The 22,170-nt window shown below is 41.3% G+C and overlaps 1 protein-coding gene across 2 annotated transcripts; it reads left to right on the top strand.

Moving 5' to 3' along the window:
• The first annotated feature begins 7,201 nt into the window (after positions 1-7,201).
• NPM1 (nucleophosmin 1) lies at positions 7,202-21,147 on the top strand. 2 transcript variants are annotated; one of them, XM_063125290.1, is made up of 11 exons: positions 7,202-7,381; positions 9,059-9,138; positions 10,012-10,131; positions 11,435-11,528; positions 11,635-11,735; positions 12,082-12,135; positions 14,581-14,622; positions 16,916-16,999; positions 17,913-18,014; positions 19,562-19,636; positions 20,814-21,147. In XM_063125290.1, the coding sequence occupies exons 1-11, from the start codon at positions 7,324-7,326 to the stop codon at positions 20,850-20,852; spliced, it is 849 nt and encodes a 282-aa protein (XP_062981360.1). In that variant the 5' UTR covers positions 7,202-7,323; the 3' UTR covers positions 20,853-21,147. The 2 variants fall into 2 exon arrangements, with proteins under 2 accessions (XP_062981360.1, XP_062981359.1); XM_063125289.1 differs by having other exon boundaries at positions 7,203-7,381; positions 12,082-12,152; positions 14,568-14,622.
• The last annotated feature ends 1,023 nt before the right edge of the window (positions 21,148-22,170 follow it).

Here is a 22,170-nt window from a genome sequence, read left to right as displayed (position 1 = left end):
TTAAATTCTCTTTCAATTGATATATAAACATTTGAATTTCGTGAAACAGAACATTTTCTATAAGCATGCAAAGCTGCAAAACATGAACATTTCAAAAAGTGTCCACCATTTTGGCCACCACTGTAAATGTACTATGCTGCTTCCGGCTTTAACTGTTGTGATGAAAAGGAACTTTCACCATGTGCTTTATGCATACAAATAACACCTGTTGAAATTCCCGCCTCTATGCAACTATTAAAGCTACGGGAGCCCTGTCCTCCTTTCCATATGGTCACCCCAATAAAGGTTGTTAGCTGGAGGCTATTTTAATCTTAATCATGGACTGTCACCTTCCATTCAGCTACAGCTACTCCCTTTTCTGTTGTACATCCCATTTCCCTGCAGGCATTTGCTGAATACTCCCAGACACAATGGAGCATTATTATTATTATTATTATTATTATTATTATTATTATTATTATTATTATTTATTTATTTATATAGCACCATCAATGTACATGGTGCTGTACAGATAACACAGTAAATAGCAAGACCCTGCCGCATAGGCTTACAATCTAATAAGTTGTAGTAAACAATAAAGAGGGAAGGAGAATGCAAACAGGCACAGGGAAGTGTAAACAGGCACCGGGTAGGGAGAAGCTAACAGTATAGAGTCAGAACAAACTCAATATTTGAAGGCTATAGGGAAAAGAAAAGTTTTTAGCTGAGTTTTAAAAGCAGTGATTGAGTTTGTAGTTCTCAAGTGTTCTGGAAGAGCGTTCCAGGCGTAAGGGGCAGCAGAAGAAAAAGGACGAAGCCGAGTAAGGGAAGTGGAGGTCCTAGGGCAGGCGAGAAGCATAGCATCAGAGGAGCGGAGAGCACGAGCGGGGCGATAGTGTGAGATGAGAGAGGAGAGATAGGCAGGAGCTAGACCGTGAAGAGCTTTGAAGGTCAGCAGGAGAAGTTTATATTGGATTCTGGAGTGAACTGGAAGCCAATGAAGAGATTTCAGAAGTGGAGTAACATGGTCAGAGCGGCGGGCCAAGAAGATGATCTTAGCGGCAGAGTGGTGGACAGAGACCAGCGGACTGATGTGAGACGAAGGAAGGCCAGAGAGAAGAAGGTTGCAGTAGTCCAACCGAGAGATAACCAGTGCGTGAACGAGAGTCTTGGCAGAAGAGACAGACAAAAATGGTCGAATCCTGGCAATATTATACAGGAAGAAACGACAGGATTTAGCTACTGCCTCGATGTGAGGAGTAAAGGAGAGCGAGGAGTCAAATATAAAGCCAAGACTACGAGCTTCCTTGACCGGAGTAAGCGTGACATCGTTGACAGTAAGAGAGAATGTGAGGTGAGGAGAGGGTTTAGGAGGAAAAACAAGCAATTCAGTCTTTGCCATGTTAAGTTTCAAACGACTCTTCAATGGTGCCCCAACACAGCCCTTCTCTAGTAATGCTCAGCACCTCAACTGCTGCAGCTGATATGCAGATGCCTCTCTTCTTATACTGGTCCTCCTGCAGCTCCATCTTGAGAACACCACTTTGGTGTGTTTGGAATGGGAGAGACTCACACAGGGAGGGTTGCAGGGTTCCCCAAATGCATGCGAGACAAGGATGTTTCAGCTAGACTTCATTTTATTGGCAGAGCAATCCTAAGGTCGTGGTGGAGGAACCACCACTTCCTATACCTTGATCGCTTGCACTCAGGCGGCCGCCTAGAGCACCAAGCTAAGAGGGGCGCCGCGCCGCGCAGCACTCATGCGCATGGTTGGCTGTGAGCTTGGCCGGCCCGGCCCGAGGATTCAGCTGGGCCTGGGCGGGCGAGATGGAGCCCCGCGCCTGCCCAGCCGAAGTGAAGCCAGGGACGCTGGGGTGGGGTTGGGGCGGGGCGGCTCCACGTTCAGACTTCTGCCTAGAAGCCACCCTCCCAGAGTCGCTCTAGCCACCCGGAAGCCACCCTCCCAGAGCCGGGTGGCTGTCGCCAGAAGAAGAAAAAGCTCATGGCGAGCTTGACCCTGGCTCAATCCAGCCTCTGCCTTATTCCCGAGCAAAGGGCACCGGGTCGCCTCGCCTCTCTCCTCAAACAGGCTGCGATGTCCAGGCAGGCGGGCAAGCAGGATTCCCTCTCCCTTCCCCCAGGAAAGCTCGGGACTTGTGGACTCCTCGCAAGGCAAACTCTCCTGCTTCCCAATCCTGCGCACATGGATCAACGGGACTTGCATCCGAGAAAGCATTGCACCAGAAGGCACCAGTGCAGCCTGATCCGCTTATGCCTCCTTACTCAGAAGCCTTATTCCCCAAGTAAACGTGTGGAGGAGATCAGGACGCCAGACTGCATAGCGGATTGCGTTCTCACGGAAGTAAGTCCCGGTGAATTCCAGATGGCTTGGTCCCAAATCGAAGTGAGCCAGTCCCAGCTCTCCACTCGGCACACACGTTCGGACTTCTGCGCAATTTGGGGCGGGGGGGCAAGTAGCTCGCCTTGCCTAGGGTGCAAAATAGTCTGGCACTGGCCCTGCTTGCACTAGCTCCTTCCTCCCATTGCCTACAATGGGAGGGAGTTTGCTGTGCCAATTCTTGGGCTGATGTTGTTTCTGGCCCTGTTTTTGGGTGGTCAAGAATTTATAGGATCCTAGAGGGAATCTACACGTCGTTGTGAGGGCGCTTGCATGCGCCCCCAGTACACCCCCACAACGACTGCGTAGACCGAGAAAGAAGAGACGGAGGAAGAGGCGGAGGCTGGGGAACTGGCCGCGTCCTTGCCTCCCCGCCGGCCTCCTGCTGCCGGGGTAAGAGCCACCCGGGTCGGAGAGCTCGGCTTCTGCTTCCGCTGAGCTCTCCGACCTGGGTGGCTCTTACCCTGGCAGCAGGAGGCCGGTGGGGAGGCGGCGGCAGCAAGGACTCGGCCGGTTCCCCAGCCTCCTCCTCCGTCGTCTCTTCTTTCTCGGTCTACACAGTCGTTGTGGGGGCGCACTGGGGGCGCATGCAAGCGCCCTCACACCGACGTGTAGATTCCCTCCTAGTTCCTTTCATTTTCCCCAACATGCCACCCACAGCTGCATAGTAAAATCCCTCCCACTGGAGGCATGGGAGAAAAGATCTCCCCTCCACCACACAGACACACCAAGACTTAGATTGTGATAGTTCCTGTACAATGGGCCTCCTCTGTTATAATGCAATCCTATGCATCACTTCTCAGAAATGTAAGTCCCATAGTGTGTTCAATGGGGCTTATTGTCGGCAATAACTGTGTTTAAGATTACAAGCTTAAAGAAGAGTTAAGAACTTGAAATCTTACTCGCTACTTTGTTACATTTTAGTTGGCCCTGATAAAAGATATTGTACTATTATATTTGAAATACGTACCTCATAGTAATGATCACTTCTCAATGTTCCCTTTCATATAATGCTAGTAAAGGCTCTCCTCTTATTTATGTAGCCATTTATTTTGTAGTACTGTGTCCTGCTTTGGCTTTTGAAGCAGGTGTGTTAATAAACTGATCCTATGGTTTTTATTATTAGTTAGTCTGACCATCAGAAAACTTCTATATGTCTTAAAGAAATAGAATAATTTCAATTTATTAAACATGTACTTAATATGGAATTAACCACCCCCAGCCTTAAAGGTGTTTTTTTTAAAAACACACAAAAACAATGCTTAACAGAATGTTGGGGCTACAATCCTATACACACACTTATCTGGGAGTAAGTTCTTTTGAAAGCAATGTAATTTGCTTCTAAGTAGACATAGGACTGACTTGTTGATCTCACAATGGATCTGTTTGCATTCATTGTAGGCCAGCTGCAACTCAAAATACATTCAGTAACATTTACTGTAAAGATATTGTCCAGGAAAGAAAAAAAACCTAGTATATTCTTATGAATGTGCTTACACCAACACATTTTTTCTCAAAGAGTCATCCATAATCATTCATTCATTCAAAGCTTTATAATCCACTTTTCAAGGCACACTGTCCTCAAGGAAGTTTACATAAAAGTTTGAAGACACATTTAAAAACCACATTTTAACCATTAATTTCAAAACACCAGCAGCTAAAGTTCTTCAACCATAAATACCTCTCCTTGATTTACTTATGCCTATATTCCACCATTCTGTATTTTTGTACACTCTAGGTGGCTTTCAACATATAATCAATTTTAGGGTGACCATATGAAAATAAGGACAGGGCTCCTGTAGCTTTAACAGTTGTGATGAAGAAGGACTTTCACCAGGTGCTGTATGCATTTCACCAGGTGCTGTATGCATACCAATGGCACCTGTGGAAATTCCCTTTTCTATGCAACTGTTAAAGATACAGGAGCCCTGCCCTCATTTCCATATGGTCACACTAATTGAATCAATTAATATCAAGATAAAATCACTTCAGTAAAAAAGCCCATACCATTTCTGCCAATAGGAAAAGCAAGGGCCAATGAGTTAAGGTCAGGTAGCAGAAAAGAGGCTCTATCAGTGATAGAGACAGCTTGAACACAGGTGACTCATGCCAGTTTCAAATTGTTTTCCACTATATGTGTAACAAGTTTAATTAATGGGTCAAAAGAAGTATGTAAGAAGCCCTCCATCCTCTCTTTCCCTCATTGTGTTCCCATGACACTTCAACGAAGATTTCTCCCCAATAATTATTGGAGATAGCATCAAATTGCATCATTATAAAAACATAGCAATCCAGCAAAGGATAATGTGTTTGACTACATGTAGTATAAATATGAAGCAACAGGTAAATCCTATAATAAAGTTAAAGCATGTGGGATGGCCAATAGCTCAGTGTAATAGAGTACATGCTCTGCATTCAGGAGGTCCCAGGTTCAATATCCAGCTTCTCCAGGTAGGGCAAGGAAAGAATCCTGCCTGAAACCCTTTGAGAGCTGCTGCCAATCAGAGTTGACAATACTAGGCTAGATGCACCAATGTTCTGACTCAGTTTAAGGCAGCTTCCTATGCTCTTTTTATGATGGGGGGGAGCAGTCGGTTAGAGATCAGAGTTGATGTGCTACTAACTAGGCTAGGAACAATGGTACAGCTGAATAAAGTTTGAACTAATTGGTCTTAATGGGCTATGCGTCTAGATAGCTCTGCGTATTACTTCAGTTGTGAAACACATAACTCACATTTCTCACCCCTGACCCTATTCCCAGGCATTACAACTGTTTCCACCTGCTTGACAGAAGGCAATCAGATTTGCCAACCCTGATTAAAAACAAATGCCACAACTCTGAGCACGTGCAGTTTTGCATTTGGAACTCACTTAACTCATGTAGGAATATAATGAAGTTTGCTTCTGCTACCCTTCTACTAATGACATCGCCTCTAGAAGGACAATATATTTTTTAAAGTAGAAATAATAAAATGAGCATCTGTAAGCATGTGTTACACCCCACAAGTCAATTCCAAATGTATGTCTGCAGTTTGTAAGTCTGTGGTTTGTAGAATGTTGGCCTGAGTGGGTGGAATTAGAATGTCTGGGGAGGGGGAGGAGTGATATATAAGGGAAGGACGGAGGGGATTAAGAGTTCTTGTTCTTTTCAGGAAAGCTTTTCAGGGAGACTTGTTAGGGACTCTTAGAGTCTGTAGTGCTCTCTGTGTTTATGGTACTTAAGTTCTGGGAAATTTGAGAGTCAGTGTTAGTGAGTGGTGTCTTTAGAGTGTGGTGTGCACGTAGTGGAAGTATATTAATCAATACTGATAATAAAGTTCAAGAGTGATTGTGTGAGAAAAAGGAAAGCGCGAATGTGAATGAGTGACCGGATTGTATGAAAGGTTTCAAAAAGGTTTTTAAATGTTGTTATTTGAAACAAAGCTTATGAACTTTTAAAAATAAATTTTAATTGTTTTGTTTTTAAAACTACCACAAAAATCCCACGTGTCTGTTTAGCATTTATCCTCTTAAGTTTACACATTTAACACCCACTCTGACAATCATGCACCTAAGCAGATATAACTCACAGCGCATTATTATATATATTAAAATCCTTCTCCATTTTAAACCCCTTTCTCCACATAGTTTGGAGGAAGGTGGGCTTTATCCCTTGCCTCAGGCGTATCAAGGGGTGGTGCTTGGCTTGAGCAGGGAGTAGCCTCGGCCGGGTCTGGTGTTCAGAGCCTGTGTTGCCCCGTAAGAAGTGGTGACAGGCATGAGGTCTGGTGTTCAGAGCCTGTGTGGTAGCAACCTGACAATTGATGTTTTTTAAAAAACACACACCAAGGAAATAGGATACTTCTTTTTATTATTAGGGTGAGCAATATCAGAGCCCCGGCATACTCCTGCCGACCGATGCTGGATCTCTTTTCCACTTATCTAGAGTGACCATATGAAAAGGAGGACAGGGCTCCTGTGTCTTTAACAGTTGTATTGCAAAGGGAATTTCAGCAGGTGTCATTTGTATATATGGAGAACCTGGTGAAATATCTTCCTCATCACAACAGTTAATTAATTAATTAATTAAATTTCTGTACCGCCCAATAGCTGGAGCTCTCTGGGCGGTTCACAGTTAAAGCTGCAGGTGCCCTGCCCTCTTTTAAATCTGGTCACAGTATAGCTGCAGTATAGCTCCTGCAGCTTTAACTTGTGATGAAGAGGAAATTTCACCAGGTGTGACATGCATAAAAATGACACCTGCTAAAATTCCCTTTTCTATGCAACTGTTAAAGATACAGGAGCCCTGTCCTCCTCTTCATATGGTCACCCTAACTTATCTCATCACTGCTCTGAGTGATCATGTGGAGCCCTCCCCCCCCTCCACTACTGGCTAGAAATAACTACAGATTCCAATTATCCTAATTTGGGGACACGATCTCCGAATACAAACTAAACAGACATTGTGAGAAGACGTGGTTATGAAACAAGCCTAAGCGCCGCCATTTTAAATAAAGCGAGTGCTCTGTCCCCTGCGCTCCCGCATTCTGGATCTTCCCGTACCCGTGTATACAAAAAAGTGCCTTTATGGACCACACAGGCGACCGAGAAGCGCCCATCTCAGAAGACGCATGCGCGCATCGGCAAGGAGCAACCCCCCTCTCCTCTCTTCTAGCCGCGTGCGCGCTCAAACCACGTTGGGAGGGAAAAGACGCATGCGCCGTCGAGTCGAAACGAGGCGGAGGGAAATGTGGGCGGCTGCAAAAGATGGCGGTAGTTCTCGCGAGACCAGCGAGTGTATATATTCGGGCAAGGGGGAAAGAGGCGGGTCCGTTCTCGGGGGTGCGCTGTTCCGTCCACTCTTCGCACGCGCGCCCTCGCGCTCGCTTTTTCTTTCACCCCCCCCCCCCGCATCTTAGTGAGGCGAATCCAAGAGGAGGACGACGGCGACGACGACTCGCAGCGACATGGAAGACAGCGACATGGACAACATGGGCTCCCTGCGGCCACAGACTTTCCTCTTCGGTAACGGAGGCCAGGCCTTCCCCCGCCCCCACGTATAACGAAACTCGCTTCCCCCCCCCCCCCCGGGCCCGCTTCTTTCTCCCGCTATATGTCTTTCTCGTTCGCGCACCCCGCCCGCCATATCGTCCTCATCTGACGAGAGGGGGGGAGTGTGAGCGCGTGGCTGGGCCTTCCCACGTGGCGCGGGCTCCGCGTGTAGCGGCCCTGACCTTGCGCCGGGCTGCGGGTGGCAAAGGGAGGCGCCGGTGGCTTCCTTTGTCCTCCTCGCTCGTCATTAAGTGCGGGAAGCCGCCGCCGCTGCCTTGGGCTCGGGCCAGCCAGCTCTCAGCCACGCCGTCTCCCGGTGCGTGTGGCTGGAGGAGGAGGAGGAGGAGGAGGGGGGGGATTAGGCCTCTTGACTCCTGGCTTGGCGGCTCCCCCCCTACCTACCTTCCTCCGCCCCCCACCGGCCACGCTTATTTTTGTAAGGTTCGGATATTAGAATGACCTTTACTTAAAAAAAATAATAATTAAAAAATAGGCAGATCCATAAGAACATAAGTGCCATGCAGAGAGCCCTGGCTATCAGAGAACCTTTTCTTCTGTCTCCCCCAGAACGGCCTGCCGGAGGAGATTCGTAAAATTAACTCTGTGATTTTAAGGCAGCTTTAAAGACTAGCCTTTACCGGCAGGCCTATCCAAATCAATGTAAAATCATGAATTTTTAAGATGTATTGATTCCTGTTCTAATGTTGTTCCCCGCCTCGATCCAAAGGGAGAGGCGGGTAAGAAAAATATATTATTATTATTATTATTATTATTATTATTATTATTATGCAATAAATAAATCAGACCCCAACGAGTCACCAGCCAGGGATGAACAAGCAGGACATGGTTCAACAGCACCCTCCTGCCCATGTCCCCCAGCTTACTGCCTCGAATACTGGAGATGGCACACGACCATCAGGGCTAGTAGCCATTGATAGCGTTTGCCTCCAGGCGTAGTTTGTGCCTGGACGCATATAATGATATCTCTCCAAAGATAGCTTGCTAGGGAAAGGAGCCCTACAGTATCCTTCACCCCGGGCGAGATCATTTTCTGCGAGCAGGATATCTTTGAATTGCCTCCCGTATACATCATATACCACGCGGAGTTTGAATGGGTCCCCTGTTAGGCCGAGGGGGAAGCAGAAAGCTGCTGCGAGGTTAATGTTACAGTGAGACCAGGTGGGAAGGGGAGAGAATGCATGGATGGATGGCCACGTGCTTCGGTAGGTGGAGCAGGAGACATTCTTGCAATGCCATAGATGAGTGTAATTGGTGCGATTCCTCCTTCATGGCCTACAGGCATACGGTGAAATTGCATCCCATGCTTGTAGCTGCCAACTCTGAAACCCTAGGCACACTCTAGGAAGGTAAGATAAGTAAGTTCACATCATAAAGCTTCCCTTCCTAAATTGTAGTTGGGACTTACTATTGGCAAATTGAATCTATGCCACTTGTGGTTGATTTACAGCATGGTTGTTAAAAAAACATTTATTTTGTACAGTTAGATGTAATAATTAAGTAGGTCTTAATCTAGCTTCTTTGGTATTTAAAAACAGACACTGAATCGGTTCATAGTTTGACATGTAATGGGAGCTAGTAGTTCAATCTGCTCAGTTGCATAGTCACAATACATTATTACTGCATTTGCAGGTTGTGAACTAAAGGGAGACAAGCCATATCATTTCAAGGTGAATGATGAAGAAAATGAACACCAGCTTTCACTAAGAACGGTAAGTGCTTGTTTCTTGGAAAGTACTGAATCACTGGACCAAGTGCTGTTGAATAAATGCAAATTGTACATAAGCAAGACCTCATAGCAAAAGCACCTTAAAATGTGTTTTATTATAAATTCTCAGATGTGGCCACCAGGGATTTGGATTTAAACTGCAGCTGCCCAGACACTTGAGGTTGCTTTGTTAACACTTTTTTTGCCACCTGGGTAATTTGCAGTAGATTGGCAAGGATTTCTGCCTATCACCTGTTTAACAATAGCAGTAGCTGAATGATTCCCAATTCCTTTCAAATTATTCTCTTGAAATGAAGGAAAGTTGGTGTAACTGGGAGGGATTTTTATCTGTAAGCACTGGAAGGATTGTGACCTCTATTCACTCTGGGTATTAAAGAGATTCCTGGGCTTAGCGTTCTTATTTCTGAGTGCATGTTTTACATCATGCTCTTATTGTTGGTTCTCTTAAAAAACATAGTACATCCTGCAACCCTGAAGTCCGTCTGCCTCGTTTAGTGCTGAAGGCCTGTTTGAAAGACCACTGCATTCAGTTACAAGACTAAATGCTAGAGGGACCCTTAAATTGTTTTACCGCTTTGAAAACCAGTTTTCCTGAGGACACTCCCCCCTCAAATGCACTTAATGTGCTGAAGATACTCAATAGTGGTGGTCCTGGGCATCTTAATTTATATTTTAGCTATTGAATACATACTTAAGTTGAGCATTGTAGTACCAATTGTCAGTAAAATAAGGTTCTCCTATATGGTATAGTTAATCTATCCACTTTTCTGGATGGGTATAATGTAACAGCAGGAAGCTTAGTTATATTAGAGGAGAAGATGTAAAACTCTGTTTTTCAAACACTGTCTTGTAACAGGTTAGTTTAGGGGCTGGTGCTAAAGATGAGTTGCATGTTGTTGAAGCAGAAGCATTGGACTATGAAGGCAACCAGGTTACAGTCACGCTGGCATCCTTGAAGATGTCGGTTCAACCTACGGTAAGGATATTACTTGTCATTTAAAATTAATGAGGTATAATCTAAGAAAACATAAATTTACAGTTCTTCCTCTGTTGGTTGTATTCTTGCATGGGAGGGAGTGTACAACCTTTTGGTCCAGAGGGCCACATTGAACAGCACCACATATGCACGTCCTGTTGAGGTTGGGGGGGTCCTCATTTAATCTTTTTGTAAAGTAATTTCACTCACCCATCTGTTTTGTACCATATTTTTATTTATGATTACACCTTTTTATTTTATAATTTCCATCTATGACAGTTCCCCCCCCCCCAAAATTTTTTTTTAGCATTTATTGTCTCCCATATACAAATGCATGGCTTGGTTCTTGACTTGTGCTCTGAATTCTGCTGGCACTAGGGCAGGGTTAGAGAACCTATTGAAGTCCAAGGGCTCAATTGCCTCTGGGCAGGTGTGACAGGGGCTGCATGTCAGCTATGAGCAGGGCTACCCCATTGTTGGCATGTGACTCAATATGCTTGTGCCTGCTGGTGGTGCTGCATGTCGGCTTTGCTCCCCACTCCCTTTCCCTGATTGGGGAAGGTGAGAGAAGAGCAAGGCAGACTCTGTTGGTGCCTTGAGATGTGCTCCTTGTTCAGTAGTTCCTGCACCCAACTCCTTCTCTGAGTGGTGTGGCCTTATTGGAGGCTCTTGCAGGCTGTATGGGGTGGCCTGGCATGTTGAATTTGGCCCACAGGCTGGAGATTCCCCGTCCCTGCATTGGAGGAAGAAGATGGGGCAAGAATTTGCTGAGATTTCCCCAGCTGCCCCCAGCACCACCTTCCATGCTGTTCTGGAGGGTTCTGCAACCCTCCAGGAAAGTATGGGAGGTGGAGGTGAGGGCAAGACGCAGAATCTGAGAAAGTTGTTGCACCACCCCCTCCCTCCAATGGGAAGCCTCCTCTAGATTCACACTGTGAATGAAAGGCGCCATTTGTGTGTGTTAGGGGGGAAATGTGCAATTTCCACACCATCATGCATTACCCCCTTTTGTGCCATGGTGGCTGCCATTAACACAGGGTGTGTATTTGTGGCCTGGCTCGTTGGGGTGAACCACAAAAGTGGTGGGGATGGTGAGTGCTTGCGGGGCAGCAAGCTTCTGTAAAACCCTGTTCTTCGGGCAGCCTCTGAGCCTAGTCCATTTTGGCATATTTGAGGTGAGAGTTATGGCATCCCTGATATGTTTTTCAGTTCTGTGATATTTATTACTCCTATGGTTCAACTTCTGTATTACATATTTAATATAAACCACTTCAACCATACTTTGTACATTTTTCCCTTTCAGGTTTCATTAGGTGGCTTTGAAATTACTCCACCAGTAATTCTGAGATTGAAAAGTGGGTCAGGGCCTGTTTATGTCAGCGGTCAACATCTCGTAGGTATGGAATACAACTTCAGTTTAACCTGAATGATTTCCATTCATACACATATCTTGTGAAAGGTTGGAAGATTGTCTTATTATTTTTTCTCGTCACATATTACCAGCTTTAGAGGAAGAACCAGAATCTGAGGATGAAGAGGATGATAAGGTACAACACAATATGGCAAAAAGGCCTGCAGGTGTGACATTGGCTAAAGTTCCACAGGTAAGTCTGAAATTGTGGAAATTTAAGCTGTGGTGATAGAAATTAGTACTATCTTAAATAATAGATTTCCTACATGAACTCTTAAAGGGCAATCACCTTATTTTAGTAAATGTTCTAGCTTGCATGACTAGCAAGAGAAATCTAATGGATGTACTGTTTGATTCTAGGCTATGAATAAAACAAAGCAAAACTTTCTACGTAAATTAGAGGTAATTGTGTAGTGGGGTGTGCACAAAAAGGCAGATACTTTATTTTAAATTGGTTGACTTCCTGTATATCTACACAATATGAATTTGAAGTGGAACTTCTGGAACTTTTCTTGAATTGCATATGTTCTCTTTTAAAGAAAAAGGCAAAGCTGGTAGATGATGATGAAGATGATGAAGATGATGATGATGAAGATGAAGATGATGAAGAGTATGTCAGCTTTAGAACAATTGTTTGTGTAGAACTCAGTAGTTTTGAGCAATATGGTTATCAACTTTATTAGCTATGAAATAGTCTCACATCCTGGAAATGCGACTGGAAAATAGTGAATTAGTTTAGTTACAAGTTATCACTGTCTTGTCTATAACTATTTAAAAGGCTCCAAGCACTTTAAAATATTGCCATGTTAACACAGCAAAAGTCCAGCTTTTGCTGACCAGAAGTTAGAAGCAACTGATTTTCTACCTTGTATTCAATTCAAAAGGATTCTCAAGGCAGCTTATATAACATAATTAACTTTCAGGTGTTTTCTACGTTATCTGAAATCAGCTATTCCATCTCATTTTACTATGAAACTGAATAAGAGGGCATTCAAACATGTGTTGTTAAATTTATTGGGCTTATGTAAAGATGTGAAGGCACAGAAAAAATGAGGAATTTTGGAAAACAAAGGGCCATTGATTTTTTGGGGGGAAGGGAACTGAGCGACTGGATTATGAAATAAGTTTAAAATTTAAGGCAAGGCATTTATATATTACGTGTCTTTTAAATCCCAAATGCTTTCTAAAAACCAGTAGTAAGAATTTTATAGAAACAATAGAGATGTGAAATCTCTGGAAATAATGAAACAATGATGATTTTTTTTAATCTTCTCTGTAATATTCCTAGCATAGCTATTCCTTAATTTTTATTAAAATTATTGATGCAATGTATCTTTTACCGATAGGACATTTAGGGATGCTTCAAGTTATGCTCATTTCCCCAACATGTTAATAGAGTCACCTTATCATAATATGGAAGAAAATGTGCCTTCACGATGATTTGGGTTTTGTTCTATGGAGTTGTGTGCTTCTGGGTTTTGTCTGGTTATATGCTGTTGCAGTTAATATATTCTAATCTAAAACCAACATGTGAAAAACCACTATAGAATCATAGACTAGTAGAGTTGGAAGGGGCCTATAAGGCCCTCGAGTCCATCCCCCTGCTCAATGCAGTAATCCACCTTATAGGATTATAAGCCACCTTATAGCCACTGTCATCAAATGCAACAGAACATCATATAGGTTTTCTCACCTGTGTTTCTTTTTTAAAATTTGAGGCTTGGGTCTGTCTGTTTTTAATACAGTTCTCAATTAGAGCTCACCACTAAGGAATGGTGCATCAGCTGCAAAAACTTTTTAACTGTTGCCACTAGGAAAATCCCTCCCTACCTAAAAGAAACTCATTAGATCGATTCCTATGGTGTAGGCATGGGACTACCACTACCACTAGAGTCAACCTTTCAGAATGAACAAAAATAAATAAGATGTTCATTAATGCAAATTATTTACAAAAGTGGATAAAATGTTCCTCTTAAAATAATAGGCTGAAAAGGTTTAAAGGTTAAATAGTGGTTGATGACTATTTCTAAGCTGAATCTTCCCAGCTAAATAAAATCTCAGTAGCTTTTTCTTCAAATCAGATTTCCCTGAGCGCCACCCCCTAAACTTCCTTACAAACTGGAACAGTGGCTATACAGCATTCTTCCTCTGCCTCCAGTTCTTCCAGCTTCTAGGATGTTTGAGGGACTACTTACCGAAGTTCCCTTTGGTCAGACATAAAATAGGAACCTAAAATATGTTATGAATAACTGGATTTGCCCATAAAATTATTCTGTTTGGTGTATTAAATTTAAAAGTATAGTTTTTTCAGACAGTTACAAATTTACTTTTACTTTTAGAAGTTCTTAAATATAATGATAATTATATGAGCAAACCAAATTATATGTAATATAACATTATTTATTATTTATTATATTTATACCCTGCTGCTCAGCCAAAAAAGGCTCTCGGAGCGGCTTACACTTAGCAAAAAAGACAGTCCCTGCCCTCAGGCTTACAGTCTTAATAAAAATAAGACACATGAAAAAGGAGTCCAGGAGAAAAGAGGTAGAGAGAGAGAGAGAGAGAGAGAAATTAAGTGGACCGGGAACAGGGATGATGGGATTGTCCTGATCCCGAAGGAGGGGAGTCCAACTGGAGCAGGCCCCAATATTTCCTCTGCCTGCTCCTGTCCCCTTGATCTTTCTTCTTCCCCACAGGGCCAAGATGACAGTTTGCCCTGTGGGGGTGGTGGAAGAGTCCAACAGGAGTAGGTCGCGAACATAAAAATATAACATAAAAGCATTCCTGACCATGGCTCACGCTGCTTGAGGCTGGTGGAAGCCGAAGTCCAAAATATCTGGAAGAAACCAGATTTATCTGTAGAGGGCGCTAAGAAAAGTGTTGCTTATCTTTCAGTTTTCTCCAAAAGTTCATTAAACCCAAAATATCCCCCCCCCCCCCCGGCAATGGCTTCAAGATTTCTGGAAATTTTTACAACTTTTAAGTTTATTGGAATTCATACTAACTGGAATTTTAATTGTAGTGATGACGATGATATGGATGAAGATGAGGAGGAAGAGAAGACTCCACCAAAAAAGGTGAGTAGCTATATATACTTCACAACTTTCACCGTATTTGACCTTGAAGGAATTAACTTTACAAATGGTAGTGGAACTTAAAATGCATTAAGAACTTAAAAGTAACTATGTAGAAGAACAATTGATTATTTGAGGCTTCAAATCCAGGGCAAATCCAGCCTTATGGTAGTTCAGCCTGTCAAAAATACATCTTTTTAAGATGAGCATTCAGCTATATGCAGTCCTTAAATCAATGAAAATAGTGTGTGCAAATTGCTATCTGAACAGATGATTGCTCCTTTTGAGTTGACTTGGTATGGTATGTGCTCCTACTATCTTTGCAACTAGAGCCTGTGCTGGACGAATTGTATATCTTTAATGTACTGACGAAGGAGGCTTTCAAGTCTGGGGCTGCATTAGTCACATGAAAAACATCTCTCCTACTCCCAAGAATCAAACTGCCCGATCCATTTGCAGAGTAGAATTGTTATCTGTTCCTTCCTTTTGTCCCCAAATCCTGGCTGTGTAACTGTTGGAGTCCTGTGTGTAAGTTATGCACGTGGGCACCTGTCTGGGACCAACTGCTGTTCAGCAGAACTTTCCTGAATTGGCCATCATTTCTGCATTAGCTTAATTCTCTTCGTCCCCCGCTTCGTTTTGTACTACTTAATAAATGGCAAGCCATTGGTTTATACAGTGAACCTCTTTAAGTTCAATGATCTCTCTCTCGCTTCTCTCTCTCTTTGTGTGTTTGTGTGTGTGTGTGTGTGTGTGTGTGTGTGTGTGTGTGTGTGTAATAAATATATTGCCGCAATATCCTGGCAAGGGTGGGGTGTTGACCATCCCAGACTTATAAGTCTGTGCTGTACCTTCTAGAACTTTGAGATAGCAAGGCATATGGGAATATCCCCAACCCTGGCACTATGGCACTTTTTAAAAGTCAAACTAAATATGCATATTATAAAAAAATATTTTTGCAGGCTGAAACACTAGGTGGTGCTGTGGCTTAAAGTTTTAAAATGTGCCAGGAGTCTTTAAACTGCAACTTGAAATTTCCATTAGGGATTAGCTTAATTCAATACATGTTTGTATTTCTAAAAAAATGTAGATAGAAAAGATCTGATCTAGAATTGGGGATTTGTTTAGAAATTGTTCGCTATTAAATATTTAATGAAGCCATTAATATGTGTTGCCATTATAGTTCTACTTAAATTTAACTTGGCTTTATTAGAGAAAAACTAGAACAAAATAGCTCAAAAGATGAAATATGTTTATACACCCTAGATTAAGCAAGTAAAATTAATATTCAGGACTGAACTCACTTCCCTGGTTGCAGAAAGTTAGTGGACTCTTAGTGCATGACTACATTTGTTTAATTTGTATTTCTTCTTTGAGACTCAGTAGCATATATGGGGATTCTCCATCAATCTCACCCTTGTTATTTGCCAGGTGAACTATATTAGACATCTTCAAGCCAGTGATAAGGGTTAGAAAATTTTCTAAAACTAAAATTTTGCAGAAAACTAGAAGTGCATTGTTTCATAAAATTGGTAACATAATGAACTGAAAACAATACAAGTAAAATGGAAACAGTTAACAGAACCAGACAAATCTAAAATCAGTTACAATTAACTTCTTTCAGATGAGTAACCCTGGGAAACACATACATTTATACATACAACTTTTAAGGCTCGCTTACAATGTTAAGTAAGCATGATAATTAAACTTTATTGACCTAGGGCTGAGGAAATCCCTGCCCCAAAAAACCCATGTCACTGATGCTGTAAAAGCAGATGAAATATGGGATATAGGGTCAAGTACTTTCAAATGGCAAAAAGATCAGGAGGTTCGCTTGGCACCTACATTATATGCTTTTAGACGCCAGGTGAAGACCTTTTTATTCTCCCAACATTTTAACAATCTTTAAATACATTTTAACATGGTGTTTTAAATTTGTAATTTTGCATTGCTGCTGTTTTTATCTGGTTGAGCTTTTATATTGTATTTTATATTATGGTTTTATACTGTTGTTTTATACTTTGAATGGTTTTAATTTTTGTGAACCGCCCAGAGAGCTCTGGCTATTGGGCGGTATAGAAATGTAATAAATAAATAAGATCAGGAAAATATGTTTGTTTATTTGTGCTATTTGTGTTGCTTGGCTTCTAGTAAACAATCTTTAGTTGGATCCCATCAGAGCACTGAGATTCTTAGTGTCATTGTACTTGCTTTCTGCCTATATCAGCAGTCTTTAAAAATGACCTTTGATAGTACCTGTCTAAAATGACCCTCTTGCTATTTATTATAATTTTAGCCTGCCCGAGATTCTTCTGCAAAGAAGACACCAAAATCAAACCAGAATGGGAAAGATTCTAAGCTGGCCACACCCAAGTTGAAAGTAAGTAAACAATTAGACTGGTTCACTCATAACACTAACCCCAGGTTTATTTAATCTGTTGTTTGTTGCCCTACTCCGGGTTTGTCTGACAGCAAACTGGGGTCTGTTTTTTCAATTAATCAGTTGTTAATATTCACCCACTCTCTCCCTGTGTTCCAAATACCTTTGTGGAGCTGTAGTACTAGCATGTAAGAGTGGCTTTTTAAAAAACACTTTTGCCTGCTGCCTCAGTAGCCTGACGAAACAACACACACTTCTGGTTTCACTCATATTAACCACCCATGGTTTAAATAACCCATGGTTTACAATCCTCCAACAACAACCTATAGGTTCTATTTCTGGGCTATTTGTGGTTAAGTTCACACATCACGACAACCTAGAATTCAACAACCCATACTATAGGTTAGCTTTATGTACGAACAAGGCCATTATTTAACAAACTGATATAAATAATTTGTCTTCAGATTTGTGAAGTAATTAGGAATTATTTGCATAAGATTCCGTAATTTAGCAATGGTGCTAATCTGGGATTAGAATATGTGCTTAAAGTATTCATGAGTAGCCTGGGAAGAAGCTAGAATTCACAGTAATATGATACAAACATATAGTTTCAAAAATGCTGTTGTATCTGGAATTCTAATTGTATTAGCATCATGTTGTGGTGTGGATCTTGATATCTACTACTTCTGTTTTTTGGATGCCCTGTTTCATTGATATTTGGAACTTGATTGTGTACATTTTTTGCCTTGCACAGCAGAACATATGTAAATCATCTGAATCTGTAACATTCTGCTCATATGTATCTGTAACATTCTGTAACATTCTGCTCGTAGGCAAAAGATGTAAAGACTGAACCATTATAAATGCTATTTTGTCAGACTGTTGAGAATCAGAAATGATTTGTGTATTTCAGACTCCAGAGTCTCATAAAGAAAAAAAACCACAGACTCCAAAAACACCAAAATCTTTCACTATAGACGAAATGAAAGCAAAAATGCAAGCATTCGTACAAAAGGTAAATGAATGAAAAAATCATGTTTCTGGATGGGCTCATAGCGATGGGGAAGAACAGGTTAATTTATATTTAGCTGCTTTCTGGTAAATTTTGTGCTGGCCTTTAATATACTTGCAACTTTTGCTAAAGCAGAAGTCCTTTATATGGATTGCTTTCTGAACGCACAAAAATCCGGCCAAAAATGTAAAATCTTTCAAAGTTGAAGTACTGAAAAAAATGGATTCCCCCCACCCCAGAACTTTTTTTTTTTTAGGAAAATGGCAACATATGCAATCCACATGAAACCTAAATTTAATACTTTAAAGAACATGGTTTGTAACTTAGTTATCTCACACAGTTGTAAAATTAAATATATCTAAAGTATAAAAGTTTTAGTCAAACACCTATTGCAGATATATTGTGAGAAACATGGAGCTGTAAACTCTTGCATCCTGATTATACCATTGCCAGTTGGGAGTGTGTAGAGTTAATTAAACTATCAATATTGTAATAGACAAAGGAAAGGTTTATTATGTGGCCTTGAAAACATCAGAATTAAGCAGAAGTATCTGGGAGGAAAAGCTCACAAAATAAGTTACTATAATGTAATTAAGGAATAACTGTTATGTAATTAAGGAATAGCAATAACCTTGGATATTCAGTTGTACTTTATCATTACTTACAAGTTGTAGTCCTAGGTCACTGTTCTACATAAGCCCCATTGAACACAGTTGGGCTTGCCTCTGACTAAACATGTCAGGCTGTATAATTATACAAAAAAATAATAATTCATTTTTATATTGTTCTCATACCAGTAAAATATAACTGATAAATTTGAAGTTACTAATGTAACTCAAGTGTAAAAGGTCCATTAGTTCAGGTTCTGAGCTTTTAATTCTAGCTTCAAAGTTTTGCTTCGCATGAATTGAGATGTCTTAAATCTTCGTTAGTTCCTTGATCAACATTCATTGGTTCTTCATTTGATAGAGGTGGAGGAATCTGAGGCAAATGAGAACCAAGAGGAGGCACTTTTGTACAAAGCAGGAACAGTGTATTTGGCAGAAACTTCATTAAGACCAATACTTGCAACTTTTGTATTACTCCAAGGTTGAGCCTGGAGATTGTCTGTTTAGTAACATATACAAATGTAGTAGTTATGTCATCATGAGCATTGTTACCTTAGTTTCTTGGATCTAGGAGTTTTGAAGTAGTGTGATTTGGCTGTAACAATTTTGAAATGCTGCTTTAAAATGTGTTTCATATATACTTTTAAGAGTATTAACTAAGGAGATTTGTTCTGTTCCTCCCCTGCCCCGCCATTTAACATCCTAGGCATATTTTCAGCTTGAGGATATAAAGGGCTGATACACATGTCCCCTGTGAGTAGTCATAATTTTAGTCTGCAGTCTTGTGAACAGTAGTAGGTATGTTTTACCTCCTCAGGCCTTCACAAAAGTCCTCTAGAATGTTTATATGTGAATATAAAAATGGGCACATAGAATTTCTGTTTACAGTACAAGCCACAGATCTTTTAGTTCATTGTGCTAACTTTCTTTTCCTGTTTCTAGGGGTCTTCTCTTCCTAAGGCAGAATCCAAGTTTGCGAATTACATTAAGAATTGTTACAGGACGGAGGATCCAAAGGTAACAGAATTGTCTAGTTCTGAATGAAGTGACTTAATTTACAGTACAACTGATGCACTTCGCAAACTCCTCCACACGTTAAGATTTAAGTTACAAACAATTGGTTTGATTCAGACTTAGCCATGCTTCGTGTAGACCTATTGAAATCAGTGGGGCTTAAATTTGTCATGACTAACTTGTCCCATTGATTTCAGTGGATCAACTCTAAGCCTAAGTCTGTATCCAACCCTATGAACAATACTTAGAAAAGTAGAAGCTGTTTCGGTGCTGATTATGGGAAAGGTAACATTTTTCTCCCATTAGGATGAGCCCTTTCACTACACAGGTTTCTTCAGCAGCATTTTGACCAAGTAAAATGGTGGTGTGGTTTTCTACTGCTGAATTTGGCTAGTCTACCCCTTAGTTTCCTTTTTGCAGAGAAGAACTACTGCATTAGAACCTTTGGCAGTCTTGAGGCTTTCCTTTTCCAAAATCAACCAAAGTACTGTGTGAGAGCATGCCAGGAGGTGGTGGTGGTGGTACTGGTATCAGGAAGCAAGTTGCATTGGGTTAGACCTGTAAATCTTGAATTTCACTATCAAAATTCCTTAAACAAAGTTGTTATGCTTTTCTGCCTCCCCCAAACAGTTCAAAGCTGTCGGGGAAAAATCATGCCCTTTTAAAGGAGACTGCTTGAAAGCGTCTAGTTCAGCTACTGAAGTGGATTTGGACATGAGGCAGGGCAGGCAGAGTTCAGACATTATTTGCCTAACTTGATGCACACCCTTCCTTTTGCTTTTCTTTACTATGCTTTATAGGGTGTGAACAGTCTTGAAAGGCAAAATATATTGAGTAATTTTAATCGTTGTGTACGGTGTGGTATATTTGGTAAGCATATTTCAAAATGAGCACAGATTTTATGTACATATGTCATGTTAACATTCATCTAGATGAAAGGAACTTTCAGTTGAGAATTTTATGCCCATAAATACCTTGTGTAGACGTTACTTGACTCTTAACTTGCTCTAAATAGCTTTAAGGTGCATTCATGCATGTTTACTCAAAAGTAAGTTCTACTGTGTTCAGTGGGTCTTGCTCTCTAGTAACTGTTTAGGATTGCAACCTTGCTGAACTGAATATAATTTATACTTGAGAATAATATCTAGACAGAACTAAACTTTTTTTTGGTGTATTTTAGGTTATTCAAGCACTCTGGCAGTGGAGACAGACTCTGTAAGCAAGAAGTTAAATGGCTCCTTTTTAAGTTACAGTCCTGTGTGTTTAACCATTAATATCTGGCTGTCTTTTTTATAAATGCTAAAGCTTTCCCTACAGAGTCTGATTAATGTCGTCCAGAATGTTTTGCCAAGAATGTGTTGTCCAAAATGCCTGTTCAGTTTTTAAGACCAGGACTCCACCCTTTTCATTTCAAATATGTATGGAATGTTTTGATAATGCATAGTAGTGGTGGTCAAAAATGGAAATGGGGAGACTAAATGTAAATGTGAAAATAAAATTTAGTATTTTAAGTAGCTTTGCTCCTTTTTTATGGTGTCAAGATATAGCCTTTGTCTTGTACAAGTTGCAGTACATTCACGAAAACGGGGTTGCTTAATCACTTACACTTGCCCAAGAACATATGCTGTGGATTTTTTTTGTACAATCACTCTCTTTTACCAATCCAGTCACCTTGTAAAGCCTATGAGTGTCCTGATGATTTCAGTTCATGATCTTCTTCTTTAAGCTGGAATCACAACAGTACACAAGCAGATGAGAGTTATACTGTCACACCTAACTGATCCTACTTGCATTCCCTTATCTTACCCCACTCAGTGTACCCTCTCCTGAAATTTAGCCTTCCTCTAGCTTTCTAATCCATAGATGTCATCTGATGGTTGCACCTTTCCGCCTTTAGCCCCCAATAGATAGTTTGCCTCTCTTTTATCAGGTTTCATCCGTGTTCCTCATCAATGCTGACTCAGTTTCATGAGCTGTTGGGTAAACTTGAAGAGTGGATATGTGTTTGCAGGGGGGAAGAGGTACACCCTGTAATGTTTGACTAGGTCCCTGGTTTAACTTAACATGTTCAGTGCCTGTGGATATAATGATTGTTTAATGATCAAAAAGTTCTCATGCTTCACTCTTAAAGTACGTGGCTTGCTCAACTCTTTTAAGATCCTAGGTGGAATTAATTCCCTTGAATTAATACAATAGACATTGGTGTGTAATGTCTTTGTACTTGGGTGCTTTAATTATGCCCAGGTACGTAGCTATACATCAATTACTATGCCTTAAAAAAGCCACATACACGGCATCTTTGCAGTACAGTGGTAAGCGTTGAAACCAAATGTTAAATCTCGGCAGTTACTGGAAGAATTGTGCATATATTGCTTAGGGAAGTTGAAGAATCCCAGCTCGAAAGTAAGGTAGTGGGGAAGAAAACATTATTGGTAGACAGAACACTTGTAGAAATGGATGTGAACCTTTTCCTGTTGCCATATCTTTGTCCTCCCTATTGCATCACTTTCTTATCCATTCCCTGCCAAAAATATATG

Source organism: Elgaria multicarinata, chromosome 4, assembly GCF_023053635.1.
Source record: "Elgaria multicarinata webbii isolate HBS135686 ecotype San Diego chromosome 4, rElgMul1.1.pri, whole genome shotgun sequence".
NCBI lineage: Eukaryota > Metazoa > Chordata > Lepidosauria > Squamata > Anguidae > Elgaria > Elgaria multicarinata.
This window is presented reverse-complemented; position numbering and strand designations above follow the sequence as displayed.

What these genes read in the sequence shown, in the direction of transcription:
- NPM1 (XM_063125289.1), top strand. Translation starts at nt 7,324, where the DNA reads ATGGAAGACAGCGACATGGACAACATGGGCTCCCTGCGGCCACAGACT. An exon ending in CATTGGCTAAAGTTCCACAG is followed by an intron (nt 11,736 to 12,081) that starts GTAAGTCTGAAA and finishes TCTCTTTTAAAG; the next exon opens with AAAAAGGCAAAGCTGGTAGA. An exon ending in TGGCCACACCCAAGTTGAAA is followed by an intron (nt 17,000 to 17,912) that starts GTAAGTAAACAA and finishes TGTGTATTTCAG; the next exon opens with ACTCCAGAGTCTCATAAAGA.